The sequence below is a fragment of the Oryctolagus cuniculus genome, chromosome 19 (genome assembly GCF_964237555.1).
Source record: "Oryctolagus cuniculus chromosome 19, mOryCun1.1, whole genome shotgun sequence".
Taxonomy (NCBI): Eukaryota; Metazoa; Chordata; class Mammalia; order Lagomorpha; family Leporidae; genus Oryctolagus; species Oryctolagus cuniculus.
The window spans coordinates 6,226,478-6,244,102 of NC_091450.1; the positions used below are offsets into that span (position 1 = coordinate 6,226,478).

The 17,625-nt window shown below is 53.5% G+C and overlaps 1 protein-coding gene across 1 annotated transcript; it reads left to right on the top strand.

Moving 5' to 3' along the window:
* Positions 1-12,714: 12,714 nt before the first annotated feature.
* LOC108175610 (cardiotrophin-2) lies at positions 12,715-17,054 on the top strand. Its single transcript, XM_070064762.1, has 3 exons — positions 12,715-12,802; positions 14,688-14,824; positions 16,471-17,054. The coding sequence occupies exons 1-3, from the start codon at positions 12,715-12,717 to the stop codon at positions 16,927-16,929; spliced, it is 684 nt and encodes a 227-aa protein (XP_069920863.1). The 3' UTR covers positions 16,930-17,054.
* The last annotated feature ends 571 nt before the right edge of the window (positions 17,055-17,625 follow it).

The window sequence follows — 17,625 nt, forward strand, 5'->3', positions numbered from 1 at the left end:
CGCCGCGGCTCACTAGGCTAATCCTCCGCCTGTGGCGCCGGCACCCCAGGTTCTAGTCCCGGTCGGGGCGCGGGATTCTGTCCCGGTTGCTCCTCTTCCAGTCCAGCTCTCTGCTGTGCCCCGGGGAATGCAGTGGAGGATGACCCAAGTCCTTGGGCCCTGCACCCGCACGGGAGACCAGGAGAAGCACCTGGCTCCTGGCTTCGGATTGGCGCAGCGCGCTGGCCATAGCGGCCACTTGGGAGGTGAACCAATGGAAGGAAGACCTTTCTCTCTGTCTCTCTCTCTCACTGTCTAACTCTGCCTGTCGAAAAAAAAAAAAGAAAAGAAAAGAAAAGAAAAGGTTTGGGGGCTGGTGCTGTGGCATAGTGGGTAAAGTCGCTGCCTGCAGCACCGGCATCCCATAGGAGCACTAGTTCGAATCCTGACAGCTCCACTTCTCATGCAGCTCCCTGGGAGCTGTACCTGGGAAAGCAGTGGAGGATGGCCCGAGTCCTTGGGCCCCTGCACCCACATAAGAGACCCAGATGAGACTCCTGGCTCATGGTTTCAGCCTGGCCCAGCCCAGGCTGTTGCAGCCATTTGGGGGGGTGAACAAGTGGCTAGAACATCTCTCCTCTCTCTGTCTATCCCTTTCTCTCTGTAATCCTTTTTCAAGTAATAAGTCCTAGAAAGTTTATTTTTTGGGCTGGTGCTGTGGCATAGTGAGTAAAGCCACTGCCTGCAGTGCTGGTATCCTATATGGGTGCTGGTTTGAGTCCTGGCTGCTCCACTTCCAGTCCAGCTCTCTGCTATGGCCTGGGAAAGCAGTAGAAGATGGCCCAAGTCCTTGGGTCCCTGCACCCACATGGGAGACCTAGAAGAAGTCCTAGTTCCTGGCTTTGGCCTGGCACAGCCAAGGAATGAGCCAGCAGATGGAAGATCTCTCTCTCTCTCTCTCTCTCTCTCTCTCTCTCTGTAACTTTCAAATAAATAAATCATTTTTAAATCCATACATCGTGTTTTCATAATTCACTTTTTCCATGAACTTTGTGAAATGCCCTCGTACGCATGGTTTTTCAAATTTTGTTTGTACCCAGAGAAACCTTTGTTTTCATTCCAACCTGCACAAACTATGCAAAGTATCCTCTTAGGCCAGAAGCTAGGCCTCTCCCACTGAACAGTCAAGCTGCAAATGGCAAAGGCGAAGTTCTTGAAGGAAACAAGACCTGCCCCACCCGAGAATGCTGAATGATAAGAAGGCAAAACAACTCTCTGCTGATAAGGAGAGAATCACACCAGTCACAACTTTCCCCTCCGCTAAACCCTAATCCAGGGCAAGACCCCGGAAGAAGTCTCTGGTTCTACAAAGGCTGAGAGAGGCCAGGAAGCCACAGAAGAAAGCTTTGAAGCCAGCGGAAGTTGCTGGTTTGTGAGGTTAAGGAAAGAAGCCGTGCTATAACCTGAAGCCACAAGTGCTCGATGCAGCGGCTCCAGTAAGTTCTCCAGGAGACCAGGCTGAGAGCATCCACAAACGGGGCTGCTTCCCCAAAACAGGTTTTCTTTTTTTTTTTTTTTTTTTCTATTCGACAGGTAGAGCTACAGACAGTGAGAGAGAGAGACAGAGAGAGAAGGGTCTTCCATCCGCTTGTTCACTCCCCAAATGGCCGCTCCAGCTGGTGCTGTGCCAATCCGAAGTCAGGAGCCAGGTGCTTCCTCCTGGTTTCCCATGCGGGTGCAGGGCCCAAGCACTGGGCCATCCTCCACTGCACTCTCAGGCCACAGCAGAGAGCTGGCCTGGAAGAGGAGCAGCTGGGACTAGAACCCGGCGCCCATATGGGATGCCGGCGCTGCAGGCAGAGGATTAAGCAAGTGAGCCACGGCAGCAGCCCCAAAACAGGTTTTCAATGGAAACACAGCCACCTTCTATTGTTAGGGGCCGGCGCTGTGGCATCACGGGTAAAGCCGCCACCCGCAGTGCTGGCATCCCACGTGGGCGCCAGTCCGTGTCCCGGCTGCTCCACTTCCGATCCAGCTCCCTGCTAATGCATGCTGGAAAGCAGCAGAGGATAGTCGAAGTGCTTGGATGCCTGCACCCAGGTGGGAGACCTGGAAGAAGCTCCTGGCTCCTGGCTTTGGATCAGCGCAGCTCCGGCTGTTGTGGTCAATTGGGGGACAGTGTGAACCAGGGGATGGAAGATTCTCTCTCTTTCTCTCTGCCCCTCCTCCTCTCTCTGTGTAACTCTGACTTTCAAATTAAAAAAAAAAAAAAATGATCACACCTCATCACACACCAAAAATCTTTCATGAAAAGGAGACTCAACTGATGTGGCAAACAGCAGGTTTTCTTTTTATCTTTTAATATTTATCTACTTATTTGAAAGGCAGAGTGACAGAGAGCGAGAGAGACAGAGAGGTCTTCCATCCACTGGTTCACTCCCCAAATGGCTGAAACAGCCGGAATTGAGCTGATCCGAAGCCAGAAACCAGGAGCTCCTTCTGGGTCTCCCATGGGGTGCAGGGGCCCAAGCACTTGGGCCATCTTCTACTGCCTTCCTATGTGCCTTAGCAGGGAGCTGGATCAGAAGTGGAGCAGCCGGGACTCAAACTGGCGCCCCTGTAGGACTCAGGCACCGCAGGCAGCAGCTTAACCTGCTATACCACAGCACTGGTCCCAATATTTATTTATTTTTGTTTTATTTGAAAGGCAATGAGACAGATAGAGACCTTTCATTAGCTAGTTCATTCCCCAAATGCCCACAACAGCTAGGACTAGGCCAGACCAAAGTCAGGAACCCAGAACTTTCTGGGTTTCCCACATGGGTAGCCAGAGCTCAGGTTATCTGAGTCATCATACGCTGGCCACAGGGTGCGCACCAGCCAAATGCTGGATGGGAAGTAGAGAGGCTGGGACCTGAACCAGGCATTCTGGTGTGGGATGTTTCCCAAGTGGCAACCTAACTACTGCACCTGCACCCCCAAGAACTACTTTTAAGTGAAGGTAAACACTTTGGGAGTTTTCTAGACCGGGTGCTGTTGCATAGTTACTAGTGGACGGTATAGTGCAAACACAACTTTACTCGCACTGTGAACCCAAAAATTCTGGTGACTTGCTTTACTGTCATATTTGCTTCATTGCAGTGGTCTGGAGCGAAACCCACAAAACTTGCAAGGAATGCCTGCTGGGGTTTTTTCTGGGTAGTGAAAAAGCGTGGTTTGATGTGTTCTTTGTTCCTTTATTAGTTGCTTGAATTTTCATAATTAACCAGTACTTTAAAGAAAATGATAAAGTTATCCATCTTTAAAGTGTATATATTGGGGCCGGCACCGTGGCTCACTAGGTTAATCCTCTGCCGCGGCACCGGCATCCCATATGGGTGCTGGGTTCTAGTCCCGGCTGCCCCTCTTCCAGTCCAGCTCTCTGCTGTGGCCCCGGGAGGGCAGTGGAGGATGGCCCAAGTGCTTGGGCCCCTGCACTCACACGGGAGACCAGGAAGAAGCACCTGGCTCCTGGCTTCAGATCGGCACAGCGCCAGCCGTAGCGGCCATTTGTGGGTGAACAAATGGAAGGAAGACCTCTCTCTCTCTCTCTCTCTCTCTCTCTCTCTCATTGTCTATAACTCTGTCAAATAAATAAATAGAAAAAAATTTTAAATAAAGTGTATATATATTTTTAAAGATTTATTTATTTATCTGAAAGGGTTACACAGAGAGAGGAGAGGCAGCGAGAGAGAGAGAGAGAGAGAGAGAGGTCTTCCATCTGCTGGTTCACTCCCTAATTGGCCACAATGGTTGGATCTGGGCCTAGCCGAAGCTAAGAGCCAGTAGCTTCTTCAGGGTCTCCCACATGGGTACAGGGGCCCAAAAAATTGGGCCATCTTTTATTACTTTCTCAGGCCATAGCAGAGAGCTGGATTGGAAGTGGAGTAGCTGGGACTCGAACTGGCACTTATATGGGATGCCAGTGCCGCAGGCGGCGGCTTTACCGGCTATGCCACAGTGTCGGCCCCTAAAGTGTATATTTTTTAAGAATGCAGTTGTAGGGGCCAGCATGGTGGCACAGCAGTTAACTGCCAAACTGCCATTCCCATATGAGAGCCAGTTCAAGTCCTGGCTGCTCCACTTCAAATCCTGCTCCTTGCCAATGAACCCAGGAAAGCAATGGAAGATGGCCCAAGTGCCTGGGCCCCTGCCACCCGTGTCGGAGACCAGAATGGAGTTATTGGCTCCTGGCTTCAACCTGGCTCATTCCACAGCTGTTGCAGCCATTCGAAGAGTGAACAAGCAGGTAGAAAATCTCTGTGTCTGTCCCTCTCTGGTAACCCTGGCTTCTAAGTAAATACAAATATGATCTTTTTTTTTTTTTTTAAGAAAATAAACAATGCAGTTGTAGACTTGAACAGACTTGTCTTCAAAGAAGATATGCAAACAGTCATTAAGCAATATGAAAAGAGATTCAACATCATTAATCATTAGGGAAGCACAAATCAAAACCACTTAATACCCCTTAGCATAACTATTTGAAAAACAAAAAGAACAGAATAAGAAGTGTTGGTGAGGAGATGGAGAAATTGGGACCCTTGTGCACTGCTGATGGGAACGTGAAATAGGGCAGCCATGGTGGGAGACAGGATGGCAGGCACTCAAAACACCAAGCAGAGGGGCAGATGTGGTGCAGTGGGTTAAGCCACCACCACTTGGGATGCCCACACGCCACACTGTGGTGCCAGTTTGAGTCCCTGCTGCTCTGCTTCCAATCCAGCTCCCTGCTAACGCACCTGAGAAACCAGCGGAAGACCGCCCAAGAACTTGGGCTCCTACCATCCACAAGGGAGATCCAGATGAAGTCCCAGGCTCTTGGCTTTAGCCTGGTCCAGCCCTGGACTGTTGTGGCCATTTGTGGAGAGAATCAGCAGATAGAAATCTCTGTTTTTCTCCTTCTCCCACCCCCACCCCCCTTTTAAAGGTTTATTTACTTATTTAAAAGTCAGAGTTACATAGGGAGAGAAGGAGAGAGAGAGAGAGAGAGAGAGAGAGAGAGAGAGAGAGGTCTTCCATCTGCTGGTTCACTCTCCAATTGGCTGCAACAGCCGGAACTGCACCAATCCAAAGCAGGGAGCTGGATCTGAAGTGGAGCAGCCAGGACTCAAACCAGTGCCTATATGGGATGCCGGCACTGCAGGCTGAGGCTTTACCTGCTATGCCACAGCGCCGGCCTCCCTCCCCCTCCCCCTCCCCCTCCCCCTCCCCCTCTTGGCCTTTCAGTTAAGTAAATAAATCAAACAGAGAATATCACATGATCCAGGCGGGGACTTAAACAGATAATGGTCCATCCATGTTTACAGCAGTATCCACACTAGACAAAAGGCAGAAGCAACCCAAGTGTCCATTGGTCAATGCATTGATATGCAAAATGTGGTATATGCATACGATGGAATATTATTTGAGTTTAAAAAGGAAAATTCTGATAAATGATATAATTTTATAAAAATATACATTTTTGTAAAGATTTATTTATTTATTAAAAGGCAGAGTTAGAGAGAGAGGTCTTCCATCTGTTCGGTCAATCCCCCAAATGGCTACAATGGCCGGGGGCTGGGCCAGACCGAAGCCAGGAGCCAGGAGCTTCTTCTGGGTCTCCCACACAGGTGCAGGGGCCCAAGCTCTTTTGGCCCATCTCCCACTGCTTTCCCAGGTGCATTAACAGGGAGCTGGATCGGAAGTGGAGCAGCGGTGGGGGGACTTGAACTGGTGCACCACAGCGCGCCAGCCCCAAGGAGAAATCTACTACGTGATGAAACAAGTCAGGCCCCAACGGACAAACTCTGTTTACATGGGGTCACTTCGTGGACAACTGGAGTAGTGGAAGCCAGGGGCTGGGGGAAGGGAGGATGCGGAGGGAGGGAGTTATCGTTTATCGGGTGTAGTTTCAGTTTGGGAAGATGAGGAAGAGCTGGAGACCTCAAGTTCCTCATCTTCTGCGTGACGCTGCTGTGTCTGCGTCCGCGTGCCTTCCACAGGGTGATCCGCCCCCTAGAGGCCGGCAGCTTTCACTGCACCGATCTGGTGGGACACCAGCTACCTTCAGCAGAGGATGGATGCCATATAATCTTCCAGCTCTCTCAATTCCTTCTAAAAAAAAAAAAAAAAAAAAAAAAAAGAGGGCGGGAGGGGTTGGGCAGGCACTTTGCACAGTGGCTGAAGTCATTGCTCGGGACAGCTGCATCCCATGTCCCATGTCAGAGTGCCCGGTTCAGGCGCCAGCTACTCCGTTCTTTTTTTTTTTTTTTTTTTTTTTTTTTTTTGACAGGCAGAGAGAGAGACAGAGAAAGGTCTTCCTTTGCCATTGGTTCACCCTCCAATGGCCGCCGCGGCCGGCACACCGCGCTGATCCGAAGGCAGCAGCCAGGTACTTCCTCCTGGTCTCCCATGGGGTGCAGGGCCCAAGAACTTGGGCCATCCTCCACTGCACTCCCGGGCCACAGCAGAGAGCTGGCCTGGAAGAGGGGCAACCGGGAAAGAATCCGGTGACCCGACCGGGACTAGAACCTGGTGTGCCGGCGCCGCAAGGTGGAGGATTAGCCTAGTGAGCCGCGGCACCGGCACCAGCTACTCCATTCTGACTTAGCTTGCTGCTAGTGCTCATCTTGGGAGGTAGCAGAAAGATGGTCCAAGTGCTTGGGTCCCTGCCACCCATGTGGGAGATCCGGATGGAGTTCCTGGCTCCTGGCTCCTGCCTGGCCCAGCCTGTCTGTTGTGCTCATTTGGGGGGAGTGAACCAGTGGATAGAAGATCTCTTCTTCTTTCAAATAAATATTTTAAAACATTAACAACACTTTAGGGGTAGATGTCTGGCCTAGCAGTTAAGATGTACACATCCCGTATCAGAGTGCCTGGGTCTCAGTCCCAGCTCCCTGCACGCTAGGAGGCAGCAGTGATGCTTCACGGACTTGGGTCCCTGCCACCCACATGGGAGATCTGGATCGAGTTCCCACCTCCTGGGCTGTGAACCAATGGATGAGAGCCCTCTTGCGCTCCCTCTCTCTCTCTCTCTCTCTCTCTCTTCCTCAAATACTAATAAAAGGAGGAGGAGAGATGAAGAGGAGGAGGATTAGGGGCAGAAGGAAGAATACAATGTATTTTTTTAGATTTATTTACTTGAAAGGCAGAGTTACAGAGAGGCAGAAGGAGAGAGAGAGATCTTCCATCTGCTGGTTCACTCCCCAAATGGCCACAATGGCTGGAGCTGGGCTGATCTGAAGCCAGGAGCCAGGAGCTTCTTCCGGGTCTCCCATGTGGGTGCAGAGGCCCAAGCACTTGGTCCATCTTCGACTGCTTTCCCAGGTGCATTAGCAGGGAGCGGGATTGGAAGTGGAGCAGCCGGGACTCGAACCAGTGCCCATATAGGATGCTGGTGCTGTAGGAGTTGGCTTTACCTGCTACGCCACAGCACTGGCCCAAAACCAATATATTCTTATCCTCCCTCTCTTGCTTCCTAAATTTCTATAGATCTATGAGTCTGTTGGTCATTCAGTCCTGCCGCAGTGACCCGCTGGTCCTGTCCTGTCTTCCTCACAGCCTCATGTTTGGTGTAGTTGGAGAGGGAGTTTTTGTACTTCGCTGAGTCTGCTCAGTCCGTTGGCCTCTGTTCAGATGTCAGTTCTTTGGGAAGTTCAGGTCCCACAGTGGCCGTGCAGGATGTCACTGCTGTGAGGAGACACAGTGCAGACCTAATCGCACTGTCTCCCAGTTTCCAAACCAGCACCCAATCTCCTGGCACAGGGCTTGTTCCTCTGGACCTCATCACCAGGTCGAGGGTAGCCCAGAAAACAGAGGCAAAGCTGGCTACATCCTCACATTGACCAAGGGTCGGGTTGGGGCTGGACTGGGCCGTGTACCTAACCTCTCAGTTGTCATGGTGTCTGACCACGTGTGCCTAGCGTGGGCACAGACTGTGATGCGGGTGTTGGGCCAGCAAAGGAGCTTCAGCTGAAGTGGCAGGGCACAGCTCAGCTCCAGGAGCCGGTCCTGAGTTCAAGTTCTCCATCGCCAATTCTCTGTGTGACCTTGGCAATCATCAGACTTCTCGGAAGGTCATCTGTAAAAGTGGGCATAACAACCATCAGAGAGAGAGAGAGAGAGAGAGAGAGAGAGATCTTCCATCTGCTGGTTCACTCCCCAAATGGCCGCACCAGCCAGGGCTGGGCCAGGCTGAACCAGGAGCCTGGAACTCCGTCTGGGTCTCCCACATGGGTTGTAGGGGCCCAAGCACTTGGGCCATCTTCCACTGCCTTCCCAGACCATAGCAGGGAGCTGGATTGGAAGTGAAACAGCCGGGATTCGAACCGGTGCCCATATAGGATGCCAGCACTGCAGGTGGTGGGTTGACCCACTGCGCCATGGTGCCTTCCGATACTGACTTCCGATAGGACCAAAACAGCAAGGGTGGGGCAGGTAGAACAGGGTGGCAGAGCTGATGACCCCTGCCAAGGGCACCTTAGAAAAACGGGTTTGGGTCTACTGTCTCCAGCTGGGAGGGTTCCTGGGGGTCTCCACTGAGAGAAAAAGCAAAGCCCCCCCCCCCCCGCAGGAAAAGCAGGTGGTTGGTGGGGTCGGGCTGGGGTTAGCCTGTGCTCCGGGTGAGGCCCAGCCCACGTACACTTCCACCTGTGAATAGCACCAGATCGAGTGTCTGCCTCTCTCTTTCCCCTCCCTCCCTGCCCTGCCCCCCTCACCTGGCCCACGCCTCAGCGCACCCACTAAATGGGCTTCCTCTAATCCCCTGACATCCCTGCCTGTTCTGCCCAGGCCCAGCATGTCCACCAAGGCAGCCCCCCTACTCTAGGAAATCCTGCTTAGGACCCCGCTACTTCTGAACCCCCTTTCCCTCCTCCACCTCCGCCCTCCTTCAGCTCACAATCTAAGTCTGGGACACCCCCCAATCCAGCCCCAAGCTGACAGAGGGGGAAGAAGTTTAGTCTCTGGCCTGGCTTTGCTGTGTGACTCTGGGTAAGTGGCTGCCTCTTTCTGGGCCTCAGGCTCCCGATCCGGTCCCTCTAATCACATCGGTCTGCCTCCTTCTCAGCACCCTGTCACTTTTGGGGATCTTGGTGCTCGTGGGGTCACACACGTGCTTAATGACAGGACCCAGCCGGCCTTGTGAGTCACCCAGGTGCCACACACAGCAGGTGTTGCATTGTATCATGGGGTGAATGTGCGGTTCCTCTCTCTCCCCCTCAGCTGCCCACCAGGCACAGGAGCGTGGAGCAGATCCAGCCTTGGATGGGGTAGCCTAAGGGCCGTACTCCGTGCCTTTGCCGCAAGGCTCCTGTGCAGGGGCGTGTGAACCCCGTGTGTCCCCACACTGTCTGGACAGAGGAATGCAATCTCGAAGTACATCAGAAGCCCCTGCACCCTGATCCCAGTGATTCATGTCTGCAGGCCCGTGTGTACCCTCTGTGTCTACAGCACTCAGGGCCTGGGACCCCGGCGGTGTGACATGTCCAGGCCGCTAGAGTGTGGGCTCCCTAGGGCAGAGAGAACTGTGTCTGTCCTGTTCCATGCCCTGTCCCCAGGACAGGGCCAGGTGCCCAGAAGGGTCCCTGCACATCCGGGTGCACGGCCGTGCAAAAGTGCATGCCCAGGCCTGGCGGGTGCCCACGTGCCCACATGCGTGTGGACATGTGCGTACTCTGTGTCCGAGGGTGCCCCTGGCTGTGGGTGCTGTTGCTCATGCACCACTCCTGTCAGGTTCCCACCTCCTCGGGAGCCAGGGCCCAATGCCCGGGTCCCCGTGGGCGGAGCAGGGGACCGCCTCCTCAGGGGAAACTGGATCCCAGGACGTGCAGAGCTGCAGGGAGCCGGCAGCCCCTTTGTCCCCCATAATCCCCTCCCTGCCTTAGCCCTTCCCTCCCAGCCCCCCAAGGTTTAAGGTCCAGCTTGGGGGTTATGGGGGGGTCTCAGATGACCCCTCAGTGTCCCCTTCCCTGCCTAGTCTCTGCCTCTGGGACATGTGTGCCCAAAGTCCCAGGCCCCGCAATCTAGAATCAGTGCAGCCTTCTGGGCCACTCCCAAACCTCCTCCCCTGCTGGGTGCCTGCTGCCAGGTCTGCCTCTCTGTCTTTGCAGTGACCATGTCCCCTGCCCCCCTTCCCCAGCGTGGGACTCCCCCCCTTCCTGGGCGGCCCCAGGGCTCAGCCCCAGGTATAAAGCTAACAGAGGGATAGGAGGACAGGTGCCCTCGAAACATACAGAGACGGCAGGAGAAGGCACCGAGGAGAGAGCATGAGCGGGCGGCTGGGTGAGTGAGAGGGTTGGGGTGCCGGGGCCTGGAGGCCAGGAGGGGAGGGGGCTATGCCAGGCCGCTCTGGCTCCTCTAACTCACCTGCCTGGGGCCTTTGCGTCTGCTGGGAACCTCCAAGTCCTTCCCGCAGAAGACTGCGTCCATCCCAAATTCAACAAGAATTTATTGAGCACTTACTTCATGTGAGTATCCCTGGGGATTGGTTCCAGGCTCCCCCGTGGAGACCAAAGTCTCCGTTCCAGTGCCCCAGTGGTGTGGTGTTTGTTTATGACCTACCCTGTCCTCTCACAGACTTTATTGGTCTTTGTTTAATTTTTATTTATTTATTGCCATTTGTATTTGAAAGAGAGATACCGAGAGATCTTCCATCTGCTGGCTCACCCTCCCAAATGCCCACAGTAACCGAGCTTGGGACAGGCCAAAGCCAGGAAGCAGGAAATCCATCCGGGATCTCCCGCATGGATGGCAGGGACCCAGGTGCACCTCGGCTGCCTCCCAGGGTACGCACCAGCAGGAAGCTGGACTCAGCGGCAGGGCCAGGACTTGGTCCCGGGCTACACCCTGACTCGGGTGTAGGCATCCCAAGCGGCATCTTAACTGCTGTGCCAACCACCGCCTCCTGCAGAACACTTCAAATCATCTCTAGAGGACCTGCGATATCTGATACAAGGCGAGGGCTGTGGCAGCAGTTGCTACACTGTATCACTTATAGTTGCACTGTGTTGTATAAGGACAAGGAAAAATCTGCGCCCATGTGGCATTTCTGAAAGCTGCGCATCCCCCATTAGTCATTTGATTCTTCAGATGTAAAACACACGGGGGTATAGAAGGCCAAGCAGCACTGTGCTAGACATCTGGGGATGCAACAGGGGACAAACTGACGCGAATGCACCGCCTCAGGGAAGTTTCGCCCTGCAGACGCACCGGATAGGTGATCAATAAGTAAACTGGCGAGCCAGTATGATGGAGGCTGAGGACACCGATCCGCATTGAATGAATCAAATGGCCTTCTTGTCCTTGCCTCTGGAACCTCTGGGAACTCAGGGATGTAGAAAGGGGGAGGTAGGAGACCATCCTGGGTTTGCGTCTCCCTGCCATGGCGTCCTAGTTGGTGTGGCCTCAGGTAATTCCTCCTCTCTGTTCATGGCAGCATAAAATCAGGATAGATTAGTTTAAATTTAAAAACATCTTAAGAGTTTTAAATGTATTTGAAAAAGCAAAGTGAGGGGCCGGCGCTGTGGCGTAGCAGGTAAAGCTGCCGCCTGCAGCGCTGGCATCCCATATGGGCACCAGTTCGAGTCCCGGCTGCTCCACTTCTGATACAGCTCTCTGCTATGGCCTGGGAAAGCAGTAGTAGAAGATGGCCCACGTGCTTGGGCCCCTGCACCCACATGGAAGACTGGGAAGAAGCTCCTGGCTCCTGGGTTTGGATCAGCACAGCTCTGGCTGTTGTGGCCAACTGGGGAGTGAACCAGTAGATGGAAGACCTCTCTCTCTCTCTCTGCCTCTCCTCTCTCTGTGTAACTCTGACTTTCAAATAAATAAATCTTAAAAAAAAAAAAAAATCAAAGTGAGAGAGAGAAAAAAAAAGAGAGAGACAGAGAAAGAGAGAGATCTTCTGTCTGCTGGTTCACTCCCCCAAGTGGCCACAATGGCCAAGTGCACCAGCTCAAACCAGGAGCCTGGAACTCTATTCAGACCTTGCTCACTGGGTGGCAGGGACCCACGCCTTCAGGGCACCCTCTGCTGCTTTCCTGCGTGCAGCCAAGACAGAAACCTGTGCATGTGTGAGATGCCAGCATTGCAGGCAGCAGCTTAACCCGCTGTGCTACCACTCTGCCCCCCCCTTTTTTTTTTATTGGAGATACAGAGAAGTAGATAGAGACAGAGGGACATCTTCCATCACCTGGCTCACTTCCCAAATGCCTGCAATGACTAGGGCTGGGCCAGACCAAAGTCAAGAACCCAGGAACTCCAAGCAAGTCTCTCATGTAGGTGGTAGGGGCCCAAGCACTTGAGCCACCCATCACCTGCTACCTTCCAATTGTGCATTAGTGGGGAGCTGGAGGTGGGTATCACACCCAGGTACCCTGATGTGGGATGTGGATGTCTTAAATGCTAGGCTAAACTCGCCCCCAAACCAGACCTTTGAAGGGACAGTTTGGTAGCATGTGCTGAAATGTATAATGAGCGTGGGCCAGCGTTGTGGTGCAGCAGGTTAAACGGCTGCTGGGGACCCTCGCACCTGGTGTCAGACTGCCGCTGGGAGTCCTTGGCTGTTCTGCTTCCAATCTGGGCAGGGAACCCGTGGTTGGAAGATCTCTCTGCGTCTGTCTCTGTCTCTGTGCCTTTCCCATGAAATGAAACAAAATGAAGTTCCCTGGGGAGGGGGAAGCGAGGGTGGAAGCAGACAGACGTGGGGGGTGAGCGGTGATGGGGGCTCAGGCTGAGGTGGCAGCTGTGGAAGGCGGGGGACGGGTGGCTCCACGCTGGATACACCCTTTTCAACCTTTTATCGAAAGTAAGGACTTTACAGAAAAGCACACAAGCCCTAGGTCTACAGAGCTCAGGGAACCTTCACAAAATGAACACATCCTTGTGCTGGGCACTCATGGGCCTTCAAGAAACACTTGGTGGGGGGAAAAAAAAAACCAGCTTGCACTGGGCTCACTTCAGCAGCTCATATCGTAAACATGGGGCAGTGCAGAGATGAGCAGGGTCCCAGCAGAAGGATGATATCAATTCGTGAAGTTTCTTTATTTTAAAGAATAAAAGGGAGGTGCCGGGGTGGTGTGGCAGAGTGGGTAAAGCTGCCACCTGCGACACTGGCCATCCCATATCAATGCTGGTTCGAGTCCCCGCTGCTCCACTTCTGGCCCAGCTCCCTGCTTGTGTATCTGGGAAAGCAGAGGAAGATGGCCCAAGTGTTTAGGGCCCCTGTACTCATGTGATAGAATTGGATGAAGCCCCTGGCTTTGGCTTCGCTCAGTCATCTGGGGAGTGAACAAGCAGATGGAAGATCTTTCTCTCACTCTGCCTGTGGCTCTGGTTTTCAAATAAAAATCTTTCTTTTAAAAAAGAGATTTATTTATTTATTTATTTATTTGAGAGGCAGAGTTACAGACAGAGAGAGGGAGACACAGAGAGAGAGGTCTTCCATCTGCTGGTTCACTCCCCAAATGGCCACAATGGCTGCAGCTGTGCCTATGCGAAGCCAGGAGCCAGGAGCTTCTTCCATGTCTCCCACGTGGGTGCAGGGGCCCAAGTACTTGGGCCATCTTCTACTGCTTTCCCAGGCCATAGGGGAGAGCTATATTGGAAGTGGAACAGCTAGGACTCGAACCAGTGCCCATATGGGATGCCAGCACCACAGGCAGAGGCTTAACCTATGCCACAACACTGGCCCTATAAATACATCTTTCTAAAAAATATAAATACATAGGGGCTGATGCTGTGGTGCAGCAGATTAAGCCACCATCAGTAGCGCTGGCACCTCATATGGGCACTGGTTTGAGTCATGGCTGCTCCACTTCCAATCCAGCTCTCTGCTCATGCCCAAATGTGTGGGCCCCTGCCAATCATGTGGGAGACCTGGATGGAATTCAAGGCTCCTGGGTTCAGCCTGGCCCAGCCCCAATCATTGCAGCCATTTGGGGGAGTGAACGAGCAGATGGAAGATTCTCTCTCTCTCTCTCTCTCTCTCTCTCTCTCTCTTTCTCCCCCCCAACTCTGCATTTCAAATAAACAAATCTTTAAAAAAAACACAAGCAAAAAGAATAGAGGCACCAGGATTTTCTGTGGAAGGGATGTGTAAGGCAAGAAAAAGGAGGCTTCCCAGGGCACACCATGGTTTTGCAACCTCAACATGGATGTGCTATTTTTTTTTTTAAATATTTATTTTATTTATTTAAAAGGTAGAGTTAGTTACAGAGGGAGAGAGAGCTTCCATCCACTGGTTCACTGCCCAGATCCGGCCACAGGGAGCTGGATCAGAAGTGGAGCAGCTGGGACTGGAACCAGCCCACATATGGATGCCGAGTCTGCAGGGGACAGCTTAACCCGCTACGCCACAGCGTCGACCCCTGGGCGTTTCTCTTATCTGGGATGGGGAAGATGGGGAGAGACGTGGGCTGGGGAGGGGGGAGCAACACCCTGAGCTGAGTGCTGGAAATTTTGCCTTTGAGATGTTCACTAACCTCCACATGAAAATGTCAAGGAGGAAGTTGGACAAGTTCAAGGGAAGTTCAAGAGGAGCTGTGAGCAGAAGTAATCCACCAGCGGGTGATTCTGCCCTGCCTTGGACACCTAAGATGGCTGCAGGCCACTGGGGCTTGTGGTTGAATGAATGAATGAAGGAAGGAAGGAATGATGGGGGACTGGGGACTGATGTTGCATTTCCCCACCAGCCCCGCTGTGCCTGCTGGCCCTGCTGCTGCCCCCGCTCCGGCCCGCGGCCCCCCTGTCCCCAGCTGAGCCCATCAGCCAAGCCTACAGCCTGGCGCTGTACATGCAGAAGAATACATCGACGCTACTCCAGACCTACGTGAGTGACGCTGGGCGTGAGGAGGGGACGAGGTAGGGCAGAGCCAGCCCAGAAGGCCCCACACACGGGCTTGGGAGGCTCAAGTGCTGTCCCCGAGGGCCAGGTGACCTTGGGCAAGGCATTCCTCTCTCAGCATTGAGCTCTCTCATCTGCTAAATGGGCCGGTGCTGCTGCACTCTCAGGGCTGTGACTTCTCAGGCTGGGCCCTTAGGAAGCTTTTCCCACCCTCCTCCCACCCGCCGTGCGCTGAACCCTGGACATCACGACATGGAGTCCTCAAACCATTGGAAGGAGTAGAATTAATTACAACCCAAGCTACACAATCTGTGTTCTGGTTCCTCGGATAACCTAGGGCACCTGTACCTCAATTTATCCTCCTATAAAATGGGCATGTGAGACCACATGACCTACCAATTAGGAGATCTGTCCGTGTGCATTGAGATTCTGGTGGATCGTGGTTTGCGGAGGTTAGAACTTTGATGGTGAAGGCTCTCCACTAAATTTCATAATTAATAATTACTTTTTATTTTATTTTATTTTATTGACAGGCAGAGTGGACAGTGAGAGAGAGAGACAGAGAGAAAGGTCTTCCTTTTGCCGTTGGTTCACCCTCCAATGGCCGCCGCGGCCGGCACGCATCGCGCTGATCCGAAGTCAGGAGCCAGGTGCTTTTCCTGGTCTCCCATGGGGTGCAGGGCCCAAGGACTTGGGCCATCCTCCACTGCACTCCCTGGCCACAGCAGAGAGCTGGCCTGGAAGAGGGGCAACCGGGACAGAATCCGGCGCCCCAACCGGGACTAGAACCCAGTGTGCCAGCGCTGCTAGGCGGAGGATTAGCCTATTGAGCCACGGCGCCGGCCAATAATTACTTATTTATGATGAGAACAAAATTAATAAACGTGACAACTAAATTATATAAATAAAAAAGAAAGCTATTGGGTCATAGCTATGTTGTCAATAACACAGCTTGAATGAACATGTTATAGTGAACAATATAATCCCAGAGTTCACTGATATTAATAGGTTATTAGTTAACAGTGGCTTTTCACATGCTTATTGTATGTCAAGGTGCCATGTTCAATGCTTTGTAGATGTTATTTGGTATGGTTTTTTTTTTAATTTTGTATATTTATTTGAGAGGTAGAGTTATAGACAGTGAGAGGGAAAGAGAGAAAGGTCTTCCTTCCACTGCTTCACTCCCCTAATGGCCACAACAGCTGAAGCTGTGCCGATCCAAAGCCAGGAGCCAGGTGCTTCTTCCAGGTCTCCCACATAGGTGCAGGGGCCCAAGGACCTGGGCCATCTTCCACTGCTTTCCCAGGCCCTAACAGAGAGCTGGATTGGAAGAGGAGCAGCCAGGACTAGAACTGGGGCCCGTATGGCACTGTAGGCAGGGGATTAACCTACTGCACCACGGCACTGGCCCTATTTTGTATCTTTTTCACAGGAGTACGATGACAAGGGGATTATTAACATTCGTGGTTCAATGTCACAGAGCAAGTGCACAGGAAAACAGTAAATCAGGCCCTCCCTGGGCCCTTGCCCTGTGAGCTTCTCCTGGGAAGAGGGCAGTCCCAGACGTGGAGTGGGAGCCCCAGGCACCCCAGCCGTGCCCTGACCCCCGTCTGTCTCTGCTCCTCACGCAGCTCCAGCACCAGGGCAGCCCCTTCAGCGATCCCGGCTTCTCAGCCCCGGAGCTCCAGCTCAGCAGCCTGCCCCCTGCTGCGGTCTCCTTCAAGGTCTGGCACGCCCTGGATGACGGGGAGCGGCTGAGCCGGGCCCAGGAGGCCTTCCTGGCCCTGACCCAACACCTGCAGCTCGTGGGCGACGACCAGAGCGACCTGAATCCTGACAGTCCCATCCTGCTGGCCCAGCTCAGCGCTGCAAGACTCAGGGCCCAAGGCCTTCTGGGCAACATGGCTGCCATCATGGCCGCCCTGGGGCTGCCTATACCCAAGGAAGAGGACACTCTTGGACTTGTCCCCTTTGGGGCCTCCGCCTTCGAGAGGAAATGTCGAGGCTACGTGGTAACCCGGGAATATGGTCACTGGACAGACCGGGTTGTGAGGGACTTGGCTCTGCTCAAGGCCAAATACCCAGCCTAGAGGGGTAGGACTTCCGGTCGGAGGTTTCAGCACTTCCGCTTTCCCTCCCGGCCTTGCCGCAGGGCTAGAGGAGATGCGCCCGGTGTGGCACGCAGGGCTGTGCACCATGTCTTTGGGAGTATCTTCCGGAAGCCGGGCCTGGATGCCTTGTGCCCCGTGTCCTGCTCCTCCACCTCTCCCAGATCTGAGTGTCTCCAAGGAGGCCATTTTGCGGCTCACCAGTCACTGGCTATCCTGGTGGTGAGGACCTGCCCCTGGCAAGAGGTCTGCTTTCTGCTCTGGGGTGAGGGTGGGGGATGGCCAGCCTGCTTCCTGGGCTCCCTTCCCCCCTCCCCAGAGTTCCCTTCCTTTAATTTGGGGGCTGTGCGGGGCTGACTTCCGGTCTCCATCTACCTCACTCCTGGGTGCAGCGAGGGCTTCTCCCAACCCATCTGCCTTCTTCGTGCTACCTCACTGCGGCCACCTTTCCACTTCTGTCCGAAGGGGCTTCACTTCCTGATCCATAACTACGTCACACCTGTTTTCTGCTCGGGCCACACGCACTTCCTGTCTGTCCAGGACAGACAGATGGCATTCCCACCTTGGGACTCCCGAATCTGAATCTGCTTCTTCAGTGCCTTGTGGCTTTGTCTGGGGTCCCAGGCTGCACCCTGGGGATCCTCCACGCGGTCTCCCCATTTTTTTGTCTCCCCATTT